The sequence below is a fragment of the Phocoena sinus genome, chromosome 1 (genome assembly GCF_008692025.1).
Source record: "Phocoena sinus isolate mPhoSin1 chromosome 1, mPhoSin1.pri, whole genome shotgun sequence".
Taxonomy (NCBI): domain Eukaryota; kingdom Metazoa; phylum Chordata; class Mammalia; order Artiodactyla; family Phocoenidae; genus Phocoena; species Phocoena sinus.
This window is the reverse complement of record NC_045763.1, coordinates 114,612,063-114,629,835: the sequence shown is the minus strand read 5'-3', so window position 1 is coordinate 114,629,835 and position 17,773 is coordinate 114,612,063. Positions and strand designations below refer to the sequence as shown.

General features: G+C 49.2%; 2 protein-coding genes across 4 annotated transcripts; one reads left to right on the top strand and one right to left on the bottom strand.

Annotated features, from left to right (window-relative positions):
* Positions 1-7,231: 7,231 nt before the first annotated feature.
* GLMP (glycosylated lysosomal membrane protein) lies at positions 7,232-12,125 on the top strand. 3 transcript variants are annotated; one of them, XR_004347241.1, is made up of 7 exons: positions 7,232-7,349; positions 7,849-8,106; positions 8,310-8,510; positions 8,635-8,853; positions 9,318-9,574; positions 9,689-9,915; positions 10,303-10,445. XR_004347241.1 is itself a non-coding variant. In XM_032615320.1 (6 exons), exons 1-6 carry the CDS (start codon positions 7,272-7,274, stop codon positions 9,852-9,854), a joined length of 1,179 nt encoding a protein of 392 aa, XP_032471211.1. In that variant the 5' UTR covers positions 7,232-7,271; the 3' UTR covers positions 9,855-12,125. The 3 variants fall into 3 exon arrangements, 1 of the variants encoding a protein (XP_032471211.1); XR_004347240.1 differs by having other exon boundaries at positions 9,689-10,002; positions 10,303-10,434; XM_032615320.1 differs by having other exon boundaries at positions 9,689-12,125.
* On the bottom strand, positions 11,252-16,408 carry TMEM79 (transmembrane protein 79). The gene is made up of 4 exons (XM_032615371.1): positions 16,236-16,408; positions 14,640-15,442; positions 14,146-14,359; positions 11,252-11,503 (listed from the first exon to the last, which is right to left on the bottom strand). Exons 2-4 carry the CDS (start codon positions 15,397-15,399, stop codon positions 11,290-11,292), a joined length of 1,188 nt encoding a protein of 395 aa, XP_032471262.1. The 5' UTR covers positions 15,400-15,442; positions 16,236-16,408; the 3' UTR covers positions 11,252-11,289.
* Positions 16,409-17,773: the final 1,365 nt, after the last annotated feature.

Below are 17,773 nucleotides of genomic sequence, written 5' to 3'. Positions count from 1 at the left end.
GATGGTGGTTATTTGTTTTTCAACCTTGGGTCATATCTCTGCCTCCTGGCAAGGAGGGAAGAGGCAAAAAACCTTACTGGGAAGAGATGGGAATGAGGTCATTCAGTATCTTTGCCTCCTTGAGAGGGTATTCTTCAGACTTCTCAGTAGATGCTGGTTGCGAAGGCTCTTGGAGTTCAAAGCATGATATTGTAAAGCTTAAAAACGTACCACCTTGCATTCACCACTCAAAGAACAGGAAGAACCTGTCCAAACCATGGGTGTTCCTTGTATGTGGTTGTACGTAGAGCAACACCCAGTACATGCTAGGGCTCAGGCATTTATCCTAAAGGACATAGAGCATCTGTTTCTATACTGTATCCTGTAACTTTTCAGAATCCTTCCTATCATACCTAGAATTCTTTTTCTCTGCCCTCTCCCAGTGTTGTTTTTTGGGGTTTTTTTTGCAGTACACGGGCCTCTCACTGTTGTGGCCTCTCTTGTTGCGGAGCACAGGCTTCGGACGCGCAGGCTCAGCGGCCATGGCTCACGGGCCCAGCCGCTCCGCGGCATGTGGGATCTTCCGAGACCGGGGCGCAAACCCGCGTCCCCTGCATCGGCAGGTGGACTCTCAACCACTGTGCCACCAGGGAAGCCCCCAGTGGTGTTCTTGATTCCAGCCTATTTTGGCTTGCTGGCTTATTTTCCTGGCATGCCTGTGTCACAGTAGGACCTCTGCTTTCCCTGTAAGCAGAAACAAAAGATGTAAGTCCCATTTTGTGCTTTGTTTTTATCAAGACAAAAAAAAAAAAAATGTAGTGGCCCTGAGATGCTGGAAGCTAGGTGGGGCTAGCCTTTGATTTCTTTAGAGTCCTTCCTCTGGGCCTTCCACTGTCCCCTTTGTCCTCATGACTCATGCAATCAGACTGTGTCTCCTCCCTGACCATGGGACTTAGTGTTACTAGGTTGAATACTAGGTAGAATAATAATAGCTAGCACACATTTCCTATTGTATAATAGATACGTTCTGTTCACTTTGCATATCCTCAAAAGGACCCTATAAGGTAGGTAATAACCCCATTTTATGATGGGGAATCCAAAGCATAAAGTAGCTTGTCCAAGGGTCCCAAAGCTGATAAATGGCAGACCTAGAATTCCTGTGTAGGCAGTCTGCCTCTATAAGTGCATTCACAGCTGGCTGTGCTGCCTGAACAGAGGTGTGCTGTGGAAAAGGGCTTCTGGAGACTCTTCATGCCTAGTATTCAGCTTCCTGCTTAACCCAGTCTAAAGTCTTCAGCTTGGGACTTACCTGGTGGCACAGTGGTTAGGAGTCCACCTGCCAGTGCGGGGGACGCTGGTCGTGCGCCACAACTAGTGAGCCTGCGCTCTAGAGCCACAAGCCACAACTGCTGTGCCACACTACTGAAGCCCATGTGCCTAGAACCCGTGCTCCACAATAAGAGAAGCCACTGCAATGGGAAGCCCGTGCTCGCTGCAACTAGAGGAAGCCCTCACAGTAATGAAGACCCAACGCGGTCAAAAATAAAATTAAAAAAAAAAATGAAGTCTTCAGCTTTTTCTCTTCAATGAGAGGCTCTGAAATAAGCCAACCTATCTTTTGCTGAAATCCCTGCGTCTTTACTTGCAGTGTTAATTCCCTCAGAGCTTTAAGACCTTAAAGAAAGATAAGTTAATTCTCAAGTAGATAAAAAGATCTTGAAGAAGTAGTGCTTGGAAGTTGTGGAGGGAGGAATTGCCTCCCATTTGTTCCTGAACACCTTTCTGGGTCCATTCTGGTTTCAGCTGTAATGGTTAAGCACTTGGATAATTGTACATAGTAGTCTTACCTCCTGTCATCAGTGCCTCTTTATTCTTTTAAGACTTACAAAGTCTCCTGAACCTATGAAAGTTCCTCCTGGCATGTTAGGTCAATCTGTACTCTTCAGTCTAGCTTTCAGAGCCCTTCTGTGCTGTTCAAAGGCTAAATTTAACAGTGATTAAAGGCTGTCCAAGCCACTTTGTTGCCTGTGTAAACTCTAAATGATTCCATGAACACAACTTTGCGGCCACCTTGACTTTGTCATGGTTCTTCCCTGGCAAATTCCTGGATTCAAGTAAGTCCTATTCCACACCCCGCCCCCCAAAAGTGGTGTATTGGGGGTGGTGGGGAGACTTGAATTCTTATTTACTGAAACCCTTTGAACTCGGCCAAGACTCTTGCTTACATCCTTGCTTGTCAAGTCCAGAGTTGATAACCTCAGAGGGTACAAGTACTTTTTTTCTCAAGAAAAGTGAAAAGTTTTTTTTTAAGTTTTATTGAAGTATAGTTGATTTAAGATTGTTTTAAAGTTCCAAAAGAATATTTATTAAATACAGAAAAATAGAAATGATTTTCTAAAGAATCCAAAGCCCCTTTATCTGAATCCAACCACTGTTAGTATTTTGTTATTTTTACTTCCAGTCTTATTTCTGTGCAAAACTTTATTTATTGAAAAAGAAAAAAAAATAGGAACAGAAAAAGCTCAACACGTATAGAACATTTTTCTCATCTGTTAGTTTCACTTAGCAATGGGGTCAGAGGCATTTTCTCATGGCATTATAACTTCTCTGTAACTTTTTTTTTAACAACTTTATTGAAATATAATTGCTTTACAATGGTGTGTTAGTTTCTGCTTTATAACAAAGTGAATCAGCTATACATATACATATATCCCCATATCTCCTCCCTTTTGCATCTCCCTCCCACACTCCCTGTCCCACCCCTCTAGGCGGTCACAAAGCACCAAGCTGATCTGCCTGTGCTATGTGACTGCTTCTGTTGTACAGCAAAGTGACATCTTTTTCGTATTCTTTTCCATTCTGGTTTATCACAGGATAATGAATGTAGTTCCTTGTGCTATATACAGTAGGACCTTGTTTATCCATTCTGTATGTGATAGTATGCGTATGCTAATCCCAAACTCCCAATCCTTCCCTCCCCGACCCCCACCCCTTACTAACAACCACAAGTCTGTTCTCTGTCTGTGAGTCTGTTTCTGTTCCGTAGATATGTTCATTTGTGGTTTGTTTTTTTTTTCTTTTTTGGCCACACCACACAGCATGCGGGATCTTATTTCCCTCACCAGGGATCGAACCCGTGCCCCCTGCAGTGGAAGCACAGATTCTGAACCACTGGACCACCAGGGAAGTCCTGTGTTGTATTTTAGATTCCACATGTAAGTGATATCATATGGTCCTTGTCTTTTTCTAAGTTACTTCGCTTAGTATGGTAATCTCTAGGTCCATCCATGTTGCTGCAAGTGGCACTATTTCATTCTTTGTTATGGGTAATATTCCATTGTGTGTCTTGGCAATTGTAAATAGTGCTGCTATAGGGGGTGCATGTATCTTTTTAAATTATAGTTTTGTTTGGGTGTGTGTCCAGTAGTGGGATTGCTGGATCACATGGCAACTCTATTTTTAGTTTTTTGAGGAACCTCCATACTGTTTCCCATAGTGGCTGCACCAATTTCTGTTCCCACCAACAGTGTAAGAGGGTTCTCTTTTTTCCACCCTCTCTCCAAAATTTATTATTTGTAGACTTTTTTTTTCTTTTTTCTAGCCGCAGTGTGCGATATGCGGGATCTTAGTTCCCCAGCCAGGGATCGAACCTGTGCTGCCTGCAGTGGAAGCACGGAGTCTTAACCACTGGACCATCAGGAAAGTGCCCTTGTAAACTTTTTAATGATGGCCATTCTGACTGGTGTGAGGTGGTACCTCATTGTAGGTTTTTCTTTATGTATAATTAATTTTTATTGCAGTATGGTTGATTTACTGTAGTTTTGATTTGCATTTCTTTAATAATTAGCGATGATGAGCATCTTTTCATATGCCTGTTGGCCATCTGTATGTCTTCTTTGGAGAAATGTCTATTTAGGTCTTCTGCCCATTTTTCAACTGGGTTGTTTGTTTTTTTGTTATGGAGTTGTATGAGCTGTTTGTATATTTTGGAAATTAATCCCTTGTTGGTTGCATCATTTGCAGATATTTTCCCCCAGTACATAGGTTGTCTTTTAGTTTTGTTTATGGTTTCCTTTGTACAGAAGCTTGTAAGTTTGATTAGGTCCCATTTGTTTATTTTTGCTTTTATTTCTAGTGCCTTGGGAGACTGACCTAAGAAAACATTGGTACAATTTATGTCAGAGAATGTTTTGCCTATGTTCTCTTCTAGGAGTTTTATGGTGTCATGTCTTATATTTAAGTCTTAAGCCATTTTGAGGTTTTTTTTTTAGTATGGTGTGAGGGTGTGTTCTAACTTCATTGATTTACACGTGGCCGTATAACTTTTCCAACACCACTTGCTGAAGATACTGTGTTTTCCCCATTGTATGTTCTTGCCTCCTTTGTCAAAGATTAATTATCTATAGGTGTGTGGGTTTATTTCTGGGCTCTCTATTCTGTTCCATCTGTTTTTGTGCCAATACCACGCTGGTATCTTTTTTTTTTTTTTAATTTTTTGGCCATACTGCACAGATTGTGGGATCTTAGTTCCCCAACCAGGGACTGAACCCCTGCCCCCTGCGGTGGAAGCATGGAGTCTTAACCACTGGACTGCCAGGGAAGTCCAATACCACACTGTTTTGATTACCATAGCTTTGTAGTATTGTCTGAAGTCTGGGAAGGCAATGCTTCCTACTTTGTTCTTTTTCCTAAGGATCGCTTTGGCAATTCTGGGTCTTTTATGCTTCCATATACATTTTAGGATTATTTGTTCTAGTTCTGTGAAAAATGTCATGGGTAATTTGATAGGGATCGCATTAAATCTGTAGATTGCTTTGGGTAGTAAGGCCAGAAAAATGAAAGTTTTTAAGGAAACTTTAGTTTATCCTAGAGTAGCCATTTGGGGAAAAAATTAAATTGGATCCTTTCTTCATTTATTACAGCAAAATTAATTCCAGGCGACTGAAAGATTTAGATATAAGAGTACTAGAAGAAGACACGAGATTTAAAAACATACTTACCAGGGGAATTCCCTGGCAATCCAGTGGTTAGGACTCTGCGCTTTCACTACCAAGGGCGTGGGTTCCATCCCTGGTCAGGGAACTAAGATCCTGCAAGTTGCACAGTGTGGCTGTAAGTAAGTAAGTAAGTAAATAAATACTTATCAGAGTGGGGAAAAATAATAAATGTAACTACATAGAATATTTGCATGGCAAAAAAAGAACAAATGGGAGAGGGAGGATGATGTTTGCAGCAGTACAAGAGTTGATTTCCTTGAACTTTTAGAACTTGGCCATTAAGCAGATAGGGCCGGGCTTCCCTGGTGGCGCAGTGGTTGAGAGTCCGCCGATGCAGGGGACACGGGTTCGTGCCCCGGTTCGGGAAGATCCCACATGCCGCGGAGCGGCTAGGCCCGTAAGCCATGGCCGCTGAGCCTGCGTGTCTGGAGCCTGTGCTCCGCAACGGGAGAGGCCACAACAGTGAGAGGCCCGCTTACTGCAAAAAAAAAAAAAAAGAAGATAGGGCCTCAGAAAAATAGGCAAAGTGTATAAATAACTCCAGAGAAGCAAAAAATAAATGACTAATAAAACATGAAGAGATGTTTAACCTTATTCATAGGGAAATGCAAATTAAGTTTGGTAAGCACTTGCCAGGGTGTGGGGGAAATGGGCTCTCAGACATGGTGTGAGTGTCAATTGATGAACCTCATAGAGGGCAACTTGACTGGGCAGTTCTACTCCTGAGTATTTATCCTATAGATTTGGTTACAAATATGTATGAAATGCTTTTCATACAGGGATATTCCTTTCAGTGTTGTTTGCCGTAGCAAAATGTTGGATACTATCAAGGTTCTGGCTAAATATACCCATGGAACGTCTGCCCTGCAGTGAAAGACTGGAGAATGAGACAACTCCAAGTGCATTGATACAGAACATTCCTCAATATATAAGTGAAAAAACAAACTGCAGAGCAGTGGATTGCATTGTATCTTATTATACATATATATGTGTGTATATATGTATATGTATTATCAAGTGCACACACACACACACACACACACACTTGAGGGAGTTCCCTGGCAGTCCAGTGGTTAAGACTGCACTTCCACTGCAGGCGGCACGGGTTCGATCCCTGACATGCCACATGGCACGGCCAAAAAAAACCCAACAAAACATACACTTGAGCATGCATAGAATATTTTATGAAGGACACATGAGAAACTGATAATAGTGGTTGTCTCAAGGAAGGACCCAGGTTGCTGGGGAATAGGGGTGGTACCCTTTGGTACCTTATGAATATTGTACTGTATGCATTTTTTATTAGCCAAAGTAATTTTAGGATTAGGCAAAACAAACAAACAAACCACAAACAAAAAAACAAGAAAGGACTTCCCAGGTGGTGCAGTGATTAGGAACCCGCCTGCCAATACAGGGCACACAGTTTCGATCCCTGGTCCGGGAAGATCCCACATGCTGCAGAACAACTAAGCCTGTGCGCCACAACTACTGAGCCCACGTGCTGCAACTACTGAAGCCTGTGCGCTCTAGGGCTCATGCGTCGCAGTGAAGCCCATGCACCTAGAGCCTGTGCTCCGCAACAAGAGAAGCCACCACAATGAGAAGCCCGTGCACCGCAACGAAGATTAGCCCCCACTTGCGGCAACTAGAGAAAGCCCGCGCGCAGCAACAAAGACCCAACGCAGCCAAAATATACATAAAATTTTAAAATTAAAGAAAAAAAACAAGAAAAATAAAAAGTGCATTCATTCAGCCAGACATGAACTCCCTCCTATGACAATTATGTATCACTTTCATGTCCTGTTTTCTGAGGTTTCTTTTCTCCACAATAAAATTGTGAGCTCTTCCAGGACAAGAACCTGCATAGCTGGGGGCTCAATAGATATTAAAAACTGACAAAAGGAACCCTCTGAGGTGTGCTATCTCTCCCATCGAATTCCTTCAAATTCTTCTCAGTGCCTTCCCTGCCACAGAGTCATTCTATAGATTACATTTGGATGTTGAATCCAGACATCATGCCTGCTTATAGGTAACTTTAGCGGGACCAGTTGGGTAGGAGAGGTTGGGAGTATGTCTGCAGATCTAGCCTGGGTTGACTTGCTTGCCAGGTCGGTTGGGGATGACGAACACCTAACCTTTCTGATTCTATTCTCACTCACAAATCTGGGTTAAGGGAGGCGGTCTCTTTAAGAACTGTTGTGATGGTCCCGCCCTTTAAAGAGATCAGCTGAATCTGTGAGTCACATGATTTCGGCGTCTCTTCCGCCTTCTGAAGTCGGGACTGCGTGAGAAGCTATGAGGAGCGCCGTGCTCCTCCTGAGCCTACTTCTGACAGCAGCTCCGTTTGGCCTTCTGGGGGAGGAGACCCGCCAGGTGAGGGGCTAGAGCAGTAGGTGTTTTAGGATATGCTACCTTGAAGGGTGGTTGGAAACTAGGGCAAACAATTGGTGGGGGTGGAGTGTGCTTGCATTGACAAAAGAGTTTTTCAGACTGGGGGTCGGAGCAGCCATGGGTCACGGGACAGGATTGTGGAGTAGGGTGGATGTGAGAGCTTCCTGTCTTCTGGTGAAACCTGGACCTTGACTTAGCCCTGAGTGAGCCAGGTCCAAACAAGTGTTGGATTTCTTTCTTCCTCTCAGCCCTGTGCCCTGATCTCTCCACCAGGGTCAAGGCAGTTCTGGCTCTACCCACCTCTCCTCCACCCCACCTCTGCCCTTTACAAGAAGGTTCTGTTAGCTCCCACAAGCATTCCTCCCAAGGTCCCACCCTTTCCTCATCATTTTCCAAGGCCCCTCTCCTTATCCCCAAACTTCTTTGCTCTGTGTCTCTCCCTGATCCTGTTTGCTTGACCCTCCACTGCTCCATGTTCCAGGTGTCTCTGAAGGTCATCTCTGACTGGCTGCACCCTTCCCAGAACCTGCTTCATATCCAGGCAGTGGGTGCCACTTCCACCCTGCACTATGTGTGGAGCAGCCTGGGACCCCCAGCCGTGCTGCTGGTGGCCACCAACACCCCCAACAGCACCCTGAGTGTCAACTGGAACCTCCTGATTTCCTCTAAGCCTGACGGGGGCATCGTGGTGCTCCCCAAGGAGAGCATCCAATTTTCTTCTGCCCTCGTCTTTACCAGGGTGAGGAGGTTGGGGGAGAACCAAGGGGAGGAGTGCAGAGGAGAGGGTTCATTCGAGTTAGAGGGAGAAACTGAAGACTGGGGGTAGGTGAAGTCGAGTCAGGTATGAGAGCCTGGGGTGGGGCCAGTGAACGGGTGGTGGTGGTGATTCAGGAGAAAGCTGGACTCAGGCAAGCCTAGTCCCTCCCCACCCCCACCCGCCAGCTGTTTGAGTTTGACAGCACCAACACATCCGATGCAGCCGCAAAGCCTCCAGGAAAATCGTATCCCCCATACTCCTTGGCCGATTTCTCCTGGGACAACATCACTGACTCATTGGATCCTGCCACCCTGAGCGCCACATTTCGAGGCCACCCCATTCACGACCCCACTGCGGCTTTTGCCAGTGGCAGCCTGGCCTTCAGGGTAAGGGTATGGGGAATCAGAACTCAAAAGGCTGGTTTACGAGGGTGGGAGTTAATGATGGGGGTCGCCTTCAAACACAGGCATCCACCTGCTTCCCACGCCTCCCATGCCTCTTCCATCCTAGGTTCAGGCCTTCTCCAGATCTGGCCGACCAGCCCAACCCCCTCGCCTCCTGCACACAGCGGACACCTGCCAGCTAGAGGTGGACCTGGTTGGGGCCTCTCCCCGGGGAAACCACTCCTTGTTTGGGCTGGAGGTAGCCACGTTGGGCCATGGCCCTGACTGCCCCTCAGTGCAGGAGCAGCACTCCATCGATGATGAATATGCACCTGGCGTCTTCCAGGTCAGGCTTCCAGCAGAGCAGCAGATGGGTGTGGGGTGAAGGGGGACCCCATTAGGACCTCAGAGAATCATTCAACCATTTAGCAACACTTCACTCAGCTCCTTTAAGTGCTGGGCACTGTGCTAATGAATTAGCCCAGTCTCTGCTCTCAGTGGAGGGGCCAGAGGGAAGGCGGTACAGTGTGACTAGTGCTCTGACAGATGGGGTTTGCAAGGGCCCGGGGGCCCAAAGGAGGGAGCTGAGTGCAGGCTTGCTGAGTGTTGAGGCTGGAAAAGGACCCCATGCCATCCAGTCCAGCTCCCCTTTCTACAGAGGAGAGATCGATGCAAACAGCCTGTGAGTTCTAGAACCAGGCCTAGGATTCAGGACAACTCGTGACAGACAGAGGCTGGGAAAGGGTGGGGGAACAGAAAGGTCGGGCACCACTGGTCCTCCTCATCCTGCCTGTTTGCCTTTCTCCTCAGTTGGACCAGCTGCTATGGGGCTCCCTCCCATCAGGCTTCATGCAGTGGCGACCAGTGGCTTTCTCTCAGAAGCAGGGGGGCCGGGAATCAGCCATGCCCTGCCAAGCTTCCCCTCTTTACCCCACCTTGGCATACCTTCTCCCCCAGTCACCCATTGTCCGAGCCTTCTTTGGGTCCCAGAACAACTTCTGTGCCTTCAATCTGACATTTGGGGCTTCCACCGGCCCTGGCTACTGGGACAAACACTACCTCAGCTGGTGAGAATCAGGGCCTGGGCCAAGGGTTTGGGAGGTCGAAGTGGAGGAGGGTTGGGCCTCTCGGCCTTCCCCCCTAAGCCTGCTCACCTCTCTTTCTCACTCTGCTCGCTCTAGGTCCATGCTCCTGGGTGTGGGCACCCCTCCAGTAGATGCCTTGTCCTTGCTAGTCGTAGGCATCGTGGCAGTGGCCCTGGGTGCTCCAGCGCTCATGCTGCTGGCAGGAGGCGTGTTTCTGCTGCTGGGCCACAAGCGGTACTCAGAATATCAGCCTATAAATTGAGGCCTGCTCTCTAGAGGGAAGGACATTACTGGACCTGCCTTGCTGGTCTGCAGGTTTGAGGGTCAGTATTCCTAGCCAGCTGCTCCCTTTTCGCATCTTGCTTTTCTGCAGAACCTCAGAGACCAGCCTCAACTTCCTGCGGACCCAGGTGGGGCTTCCTTCAAACTTTGAGGAGGGACCAGGGACAGAGTGATTGCTAGAGGGAGGGTCCCCTCTGCATTGCCTCCCCACCCCTCCATCCCCCCATTTCCCTTGAATGGGACTCACAGGCCTAAATGAGAGGCCTTCTGACTTGTCTGCTACCCTGGAGGGCATGAAATAGACTAAGTTTTTCCCCAGGGCTTGTCTCTCAGTGTGTGAGTGTTGCTGGGTCTGGTTCCAGGGAATGAGAGGGCTGGAGGTGGGCATGGAAGACAATTTCTTGTTTGCAGCACCATTTCTTCCCCAGGCCCAGTTCTCTCCCTTGCCATGGGACCAGGCTCCTGCCAGCCACTCTTCAACATGTGGAGCTGGGAGGTCTCTGTTGCAGTCTGAATCAAACAAGGAAGGGACACTTGAGACGGTGCAAACACGAAGGAAGAGCCAAGGAAGACAGTGGTAGTTGTTTATTGTTACACACACATTCACATGGGGTTAACATCAACCACTATGTCTTCCAACCACTCCCAGCCACCACAGGTGTGGGTGCGTGCGCGCACGCGCGCGCACACACACACACACGCGCACACACACACACACACACACACACACGCCTCTTGGGAGGCAGGTTTCCCTGTCTGCCCCTCTTCCCATGAGAGAGGTATGACTTCTGGGCAGTTTGGAGGTGCAAGGTTACAGGGACCTAAAGGGTTGGAAGGGAGGAGGCAGCCACACTGGATTGGGACAGCTGTAATTGACTTGACTGAGGCTCAAGAGCCTATATGGCCAGTCATGGAGGGTCCTGAATACAGGTCCCCAAGAAGGTTTTCACCAAACATGAACGTCCTATTTGATCTGATGGCCAGCCATTACCTTTAGGCATGGGCAAGGTTTCTAGTCTCTTTGAGGCCCTCTGCTTGGACACCCAGCACAGAAATGGTCAGAGTTTTGGCTGTGGCTCTGCTGGCTGCCTTACAGGAGGCTGGAGAGTGGAGCAGAGTCCAGCCATTGTGGGCCCTAGTGGCAGTGGTGGGAGGCTGCTCCGGAAGGAACCATGCCTCTGCTCCTGGTCCTGTGCCCTCAGCATCCTTAAGGAATATGGCTGTCCACCTCTTTCCCTGAAAGAATGTCTGAGTCCCTCCCGCCTAATTGTCCCAGGCTCCAAAGGTGAAGGGGAGTGCCCCAACTCGGAGAGCAGGGGACAGTCCAGGCTCTGATTGGATGGGACCCCTGTCGGGGCAGTAGGTGGGTTCATCCCACCCAGGTACCAGGGCTGGGAGCAAGGGGGTGGGGCGGCTTAGCCCCAGGAGCGAGGCCTGTAGTCTGAGGCTGAGCGGGCGTGGTCAGGGTAGTCCAGGCGGCTCTCGGAGGCAGTGAGCATGCGTTCGGGCTCCACCACGAACATATAGTAGAGGTTCCACACCAGCATGGACAGCAGGGGCAGGAATGTCAGGCCGTAGCCAAAGCCTCGGAAGGAGCGGCCCACGGCAAAGGTCAGCCAGTATATCAGCCTGGGAGGCAAGAAAAAATCGGGCTTTCCTTGAGAGGAGTACATGAGCTAACTGGCGACAGGCTGATGATGGGGGGAATACAAAGTGAAGGCAGTGGCTGGGTGTTGGCCAGCACAACTGATACCTCTAAAGACAGCCAGTGTTTATGTACTTATCATGTGCCAGGCATGGTACCAGTTACTTTAGGGGCAATGTTTAATTTAATTTAGACCCCCGCATCTCTGTGAAGTGTGTATATTATTCACCTCCCTCTTTGTGTACTTTTCAAATTTTAATTAAAAAATTTTGAGTAGGCAGTATACATTTACATGGGTCAAAATTCAAAGGTACCAGTGAGTATAGTAAAATGTCTTCCCTTACTGATTCCCAGATACCCTATTCTCGTCCTTCACCTTCTCACCTCTGTTCCACTCCACCCCAGACATCCAGTATTTTGGTTTCTTGTACATCGTGATGTTTTCTTTACATATGAGCGAAAAGATTTATGTTTTCCTTTTCCCTTTTTTTTTGGAAGTTTGGTAACATACTAAATATAGAGATTGTTCTGCACATTGATTTTTTTCCCCTCATTTAATGTATCTTGGAGATTGTGTTAGTATATAAACAGCTTCATTATTTCACAGCTGCAGTACATTCCATTGTATTTACTTCCCCTTTTGCAGATGAAGAAACTAAGATTCCAAAAGGGTTAAGTAAGACTGGTCCAAAGTCACACATTGGGGAAATAGTAAAACCATGGTTTGAACCCATGCCTGTTCATCACCCCATCTCCTGCCCCTCAGGGAAAGGAGAGAGTAAGGAAACCAGCTTCAAGAGAGCTTGAAGCCCAGAGGGATGGACTAGGCACAACCAAATTTCCCCTCTTGGAAGATCCATTCAAAATACACACTCCTCAGTGGCGGGAGGGCAGCAGCTTCCTCTTAATATATGAAGGATCACTTATTACAAAATTGTGATGTCTCTATTTTTTTTTACCTGGGAAACGGAGGAAAGAGTAACTGCTGCTTTTCTACTGCACCAGGAGGCAGCATAGCATAATAATAATATAAAAGTTCACATTTAGTGAACACTTACCAAGTACTAGACTGTTGCAAGCACTCTACATGCATTAACTAACTCAGTCTTCACAATAACTCCATTTTACAGATGATGAAACTGAGGCACAAAATACTTAAGTAACTTGCCCATGGTACGGAAGAAGGACCCTGGATGAGAGAAGGAAGGGACCTGGGTTCTAGTCCTGCCCCTGCTGCTGACTGACCTATGTGACTCTTCTCCCCCAATCTGTAGTCACTTTCTCTCTGTAAAATGGGTAAGATGGACCAGACGACTGCTGGTCCTTTAGCTCCCTGATGATTCTTGGGGCTTAAACCAACTTCTTTCTGAGACCAGCGTTCCCCGAGAGGGAGATGGGAAGTTGAGTTACATGAGCAGGAACGTATTTATCTTGGGAAACATCTACTGGGAGAACTTGCAGGGCTGCAGGATGGTCAGGAGGCTGGTGGGACAAATGACCACTAGACTACAGTCAGAAGTGACAGGAAGACAGATTTAAGCTAAATAGGAAGGATGCTTTAGCAGTTAAAGCTACCTGGAATGCTATATGGAAAATAACAGGGCTTCCCTGGTGGCGCAGTGGTTGAGAGTCCGCCTGCCGATGTGGGGGACACGGGTTCGTGCCCCGGTCTGAGAGGATTCTGCGTGCCGCAGGGCGGCTGGGCCCGTGAGCCATGGCCGCTGAGCCTGCGCGTCTGGAGCCTGTGCTCCGCAATGGGAGAGGCTGCAACAGTGAGAGGCCCGCGTACCAAAAAAAAAAAAAATAAATAACAAAAGGAAATGTATTAGGGGAAAAAATGGAAAGGCCTGCCTTTGGCTTCAGAAATTCCAAGGTGCCTTCTGGGTTAACAGTAGTTCACGTGAAAACACCCCTAAGGATTTCAGGTGCCTACAAATTCTAAATGAAAGCAGAGTAATGAGGCTGCCATGAGATCTGTGTGGCCTTGGATTGTATGAACAGGACAATACCCTTGTCCAGCCCCCATCCCTCCCATCTGACAGGAGAATTTCCTGCCTAGAGGGAAGGACAGGGGATAGTGGAGGGACCAGGGCCATTTAGCAAAGTAAACACTGGGGAAGCAGCGTGTTGGAGTGGGGGAATTGAGAACTGTTTCCAAAGATCTGAATTTGTCTAGGCAATTACAGAGGTCAGAGTCAGGGCAGCAGTTTTTAGCACAATATAAAAAAGGACTTTCTAATAATTAGGACTTCTGAAAAATGAAACAAGACTTGCCTTATAAAGAACTAAGCACTTGGTCACAGGGGCTGTTCAACCAATGTTCAGCCAATGGCCACCTGACCAGAGTGCCACAGAGGAGTGGCTGCAAGGGGTGGGAGGTTGGTCTAGGTGATACCTGAAAGCCTTTCCCGTTCTAGGTTGATACACGTATCTTATGAAAGACATATGAGCTGATCACCTGCTACCAGGTGAGGTAAAGTGCAAGGAAGAAAGTCACTCAACTTTCTGGGGTGCACATTTGGGCTGATGCAGAATCCAGAAAGCTCCCTGGCTCTCCAGACATTCAGATGCCTGGGCCTCTTGAGCACCAGCACCTCCTTCTGCCCCACCCCCAGCCCCAGCTCACCGGGAGATGGCGAAGAGACCAGTGAGCAGAGGGAGCAGTTTGAGGGTGTCTTGGGGCAGGTAGGTGGAAAGCACGGCCAGGTTGAAGAAGTAGAGGATGAAGAGCTGGACCGACTGGGCCACGTATCGCCGGTGGATCTCCACCTCACGCCGTGGCTCCCCAAAGGGCCGCAGGGCAGAAAAGCACAACAGGCTCAGCCCGTACACCAGGATCCCTGGGTAGGGTTGGAGGACACATAGGGTCAGGAGAGGAGCGGCAGGCAGGAAGCTGGAGGCAGGGTTCGTAGCAGAGAGCTCATGGGCATGGGCTCTGCACCGTGGGTGGGGCTGAGGTGGTCCTGGGAGGAGGTGGGCACACAGGGGTGACAGGGTGTGGGAGGCCCTGAGGGTCCAGGTCTAGTGAAGGGAAACTCCCCTGCTCCCCAAGCCAGGCAGGCCCTGCCCTCCAGCCGAGCTCCCACATGCCCCCTCCCTTCTTGCAGGGCCCAGGCTCACCCAGTACAATGGGGAAGGTGGCAAAGACCCCGCAGCGCAGCGTGTAGATGAGGCGGGAACTCATGGTCGGCAGGCGTGGGGCATCGAAGGGCAGGAAGGCATATGCCCCATAGAGCAAGCAGGGGAAGAGGATGAGGGCGGCTCCCACCGAGGCCATGGCCCTCAGCCCCTCATGGCCTCCACGTCCCCTGCAGCACCCACAGGAGTACCCAGGCGGCCTCACCACTGCCTCGGCCCACTTGCGCTCCGGGGGCTCAGGGTGGGTGGCCTGGGTGGGCAGGAAGGTCTGGCGGCGCTCACCCTCGCTGGCCTCACAGCACACAATGAGGTCTTCCTGGGGCCGCCGCTCAATGCACTGTAGGTCGATGGGCACGAAGGCCCGGGCCACCTTCTCAGGCAGCAGGTTGGCGTCATCTTCGGGCAACTCCTCTAGCTTGGTGGGTGGCTCTGACTTAAGGGGCTCAGGCTCAATGTTCCTCCAGCCAGGGGGATCTGAGAACGGGGCACTGGGCTGGGGGCCAGTCCCCCAGGGCAAGGTGGCAGCCTCACTTACTGTGCTGTCTAGACCATCCTCCGTCCCTTCTCCGGCTGTGGGAGACCCAGCTGAAGGTCCCGCTCTGGAGGACTCAGCTCCAGGGGACTCAACCCCATCTTCCCCTTCCAGCTTCCGGCCATTGGGGACCAAAGCCTGCGGTGGGCTCTTCTCCAGGGCCTCTGGCCCCTTCACTTCCAGCAGGGCCAGGGTCTCGGGTTCTGTCATCCTGGGGCTTCACTTCTGGGGTCTACCGCAAGGTCATGTCACCCTGGAGGGAGTAAAGTTCTTTCAGAAGCTGCGGTCCTCTGGCCCTCAGGAAGGGCTGACAGAACAGGAAGTCTCCAGGGCAGCCGGCCTCATGGACTTTAGTCCTTTCTGGGACCTTAGGGAGAACATGGTCCGGAGGAAGGTGTTGAAACAGAGGGAGGCAGGAGGGAAGTGAGAGCCGAAATGGAAGCACCCTTTCGACATCAAATGTTATTCATCAGGAGAGGGTGAGTCAGGGGGCACAGGTGCTGGCAGCTGTGGCCTCAGCCAGCCTCCACCCACGCCTTCTACCCCCTCCACCAAAACCCCTGGGGTCATGGCCACCCTAATGCAGGAATGGGAGGAAAAGGAGAGGTCTAGAATTTTGCCAAGGATTTTATTCCCACTAAGGATATTCTTGTGGGACAGAGAAGCTGCCCCTTCACCTCCACACCTCCCATTCCCCTGCAGATCCCCAACTGGAACTCTCCTGGCAACTGATACCAACGATTTGCCAAGAGATCTGTCCCAAGGAGCTGGCAACAGCAGTGCATCCTGTTCTTTTGTCACCAATCTGGATACCTGGTCAGTTTCCAAACTTCTCAGTAACCCACCCACAATGTCTCCGGAGGGCCTGAGTCTGTTCATTCTGATCTCTAAGTCTAATCAAGACTGTTTCCCGTGCCTCCTCTCTGGTCTTTCTTCCCTCCCTGCCGCCTTCCATCTCACTGCTTCTGGATGGGGCTGATTCCCCTCTCTCCACCTCTTCAAAGACCTCCTAACCCTTAGTGTTTGGACCCATGACACCCACTTACTTTCCATCTGGAGAGAGGTAGAGGGTCCCCAGTGTCCGGGAAGGAGCTGCCCAGCTCCCTGCTGGCTCTGCGAGTATTCCTCTCAGTCTCCCTCCCTTTACCTGTGTCTCCAAACCAGTCTGACCAGAGCAGGTGCGGCCCAGTTTAAAGGGGCAGGCCCCGCCCTGCTGAATCTGCCGACAGAAAAAGCATTAAAGGAGGACGTCATCCTTTCTGAAAGTGGGGGTGCAGCTGATCATAGAGGTAAGTGTGTGTCCTAGCAACATGGGGTGCGTAGGAACCCTCAGCACAGGAAAGCAAAGGAGGAAGAAGTGGGTTTGGGCATCAGAGGGTGCTTGGAGTAGATTGGGATACCCAAAAAGAGGTTGAATTTCTACACTTATTCATTCAATATTTATTGAGCACCTATTATTAGCTAAGCACAGACACACGAAAGAGCAAGATGACAGGCAAAGTGTCTGTGCTTGGGACTTCCCTGGTGGCGCAGTGGTTAAGAATCCGCCTGCCAATGCAGTGTGCACGGGTTCTATCTCTGGTCTGGGAAGAGCCCAGATGCCACGGAGCAACTAAGCTCGTGTGCCACAACTACTGAATCTGTGCTCTAGAGCCTGCGCGCCTAGAGCCTGAGCTCCACAACAAGAGAAGCCACCGCAATAAGAAGGCCGCGCACCACAACGAAGAGTAGCCCCTGGAAGAGCAGCCCCGCTCCCTGCAACCAGAGAAAGCCAGAAAGCCCACGTGCAGCAACAAAGACCCCACGCGGCCAAAAAAAAAAAAGCCTCTGCGCTTAAAGAGCTTGTTCTTTTGGGATAACAGATAATAAAGAAGCCTAGCAACTAAACCAATATGACAATTTCAGTAGGGAAAACCTCTTTGCCAGAATGATATTTGAGCTGAGACTTGATGGGAAATCAGGAGAATGAGTGTTCCAGGCAGAGAAACAGCAGGTAAAAGGCCAATAAGTGGGAAAGACAGGTTGTTTCAGGAACAGAAAGAAGGTTGGTGTCTGGAAAAGGAATTTATGTTCCCATTACAGCGGTACACAGGTCCCCTGACACCTTGCCTTTTAGGTTAGGTTTAAGGTTTAAGAAAGCAATTGGAATCCAAGGTGATCTTTCCGGGGGCAGAAACGCTTAAGGGTGTACCTTCTCAGTCCTGTGGATCTTTTCCCCTGAAGTTATTTGAGCTTTGTGAGGGCAGGGACAGTGTCTGGATTGCTCATCTCTGTGTCTCCAGAACCCAGCATTGTGACTGGAGGACAGCAGGTGTTCAATAAATGTTTGCTGGACTGGTGAGAGATGAACATGCAAGTGGAAATCTTTGGGTTGGGGTGCGGGAGCTGAAGGGCCGAGGTGCCTGTACAAGAGTCCTGTATTGGAGGGCCTTACTCTTACGCTATGCTTGACTCTTTCCAAGAAAATTTTCACATACACGCTTTTTGTTTGTTTAAATAATGGGGGAAAAGGGAGAAGTGGAATCACCCTAACTAGTAATCTGAAAGGGGCTCGGCTCAAATGTGGCGGGGGTGCGGGCAGAAG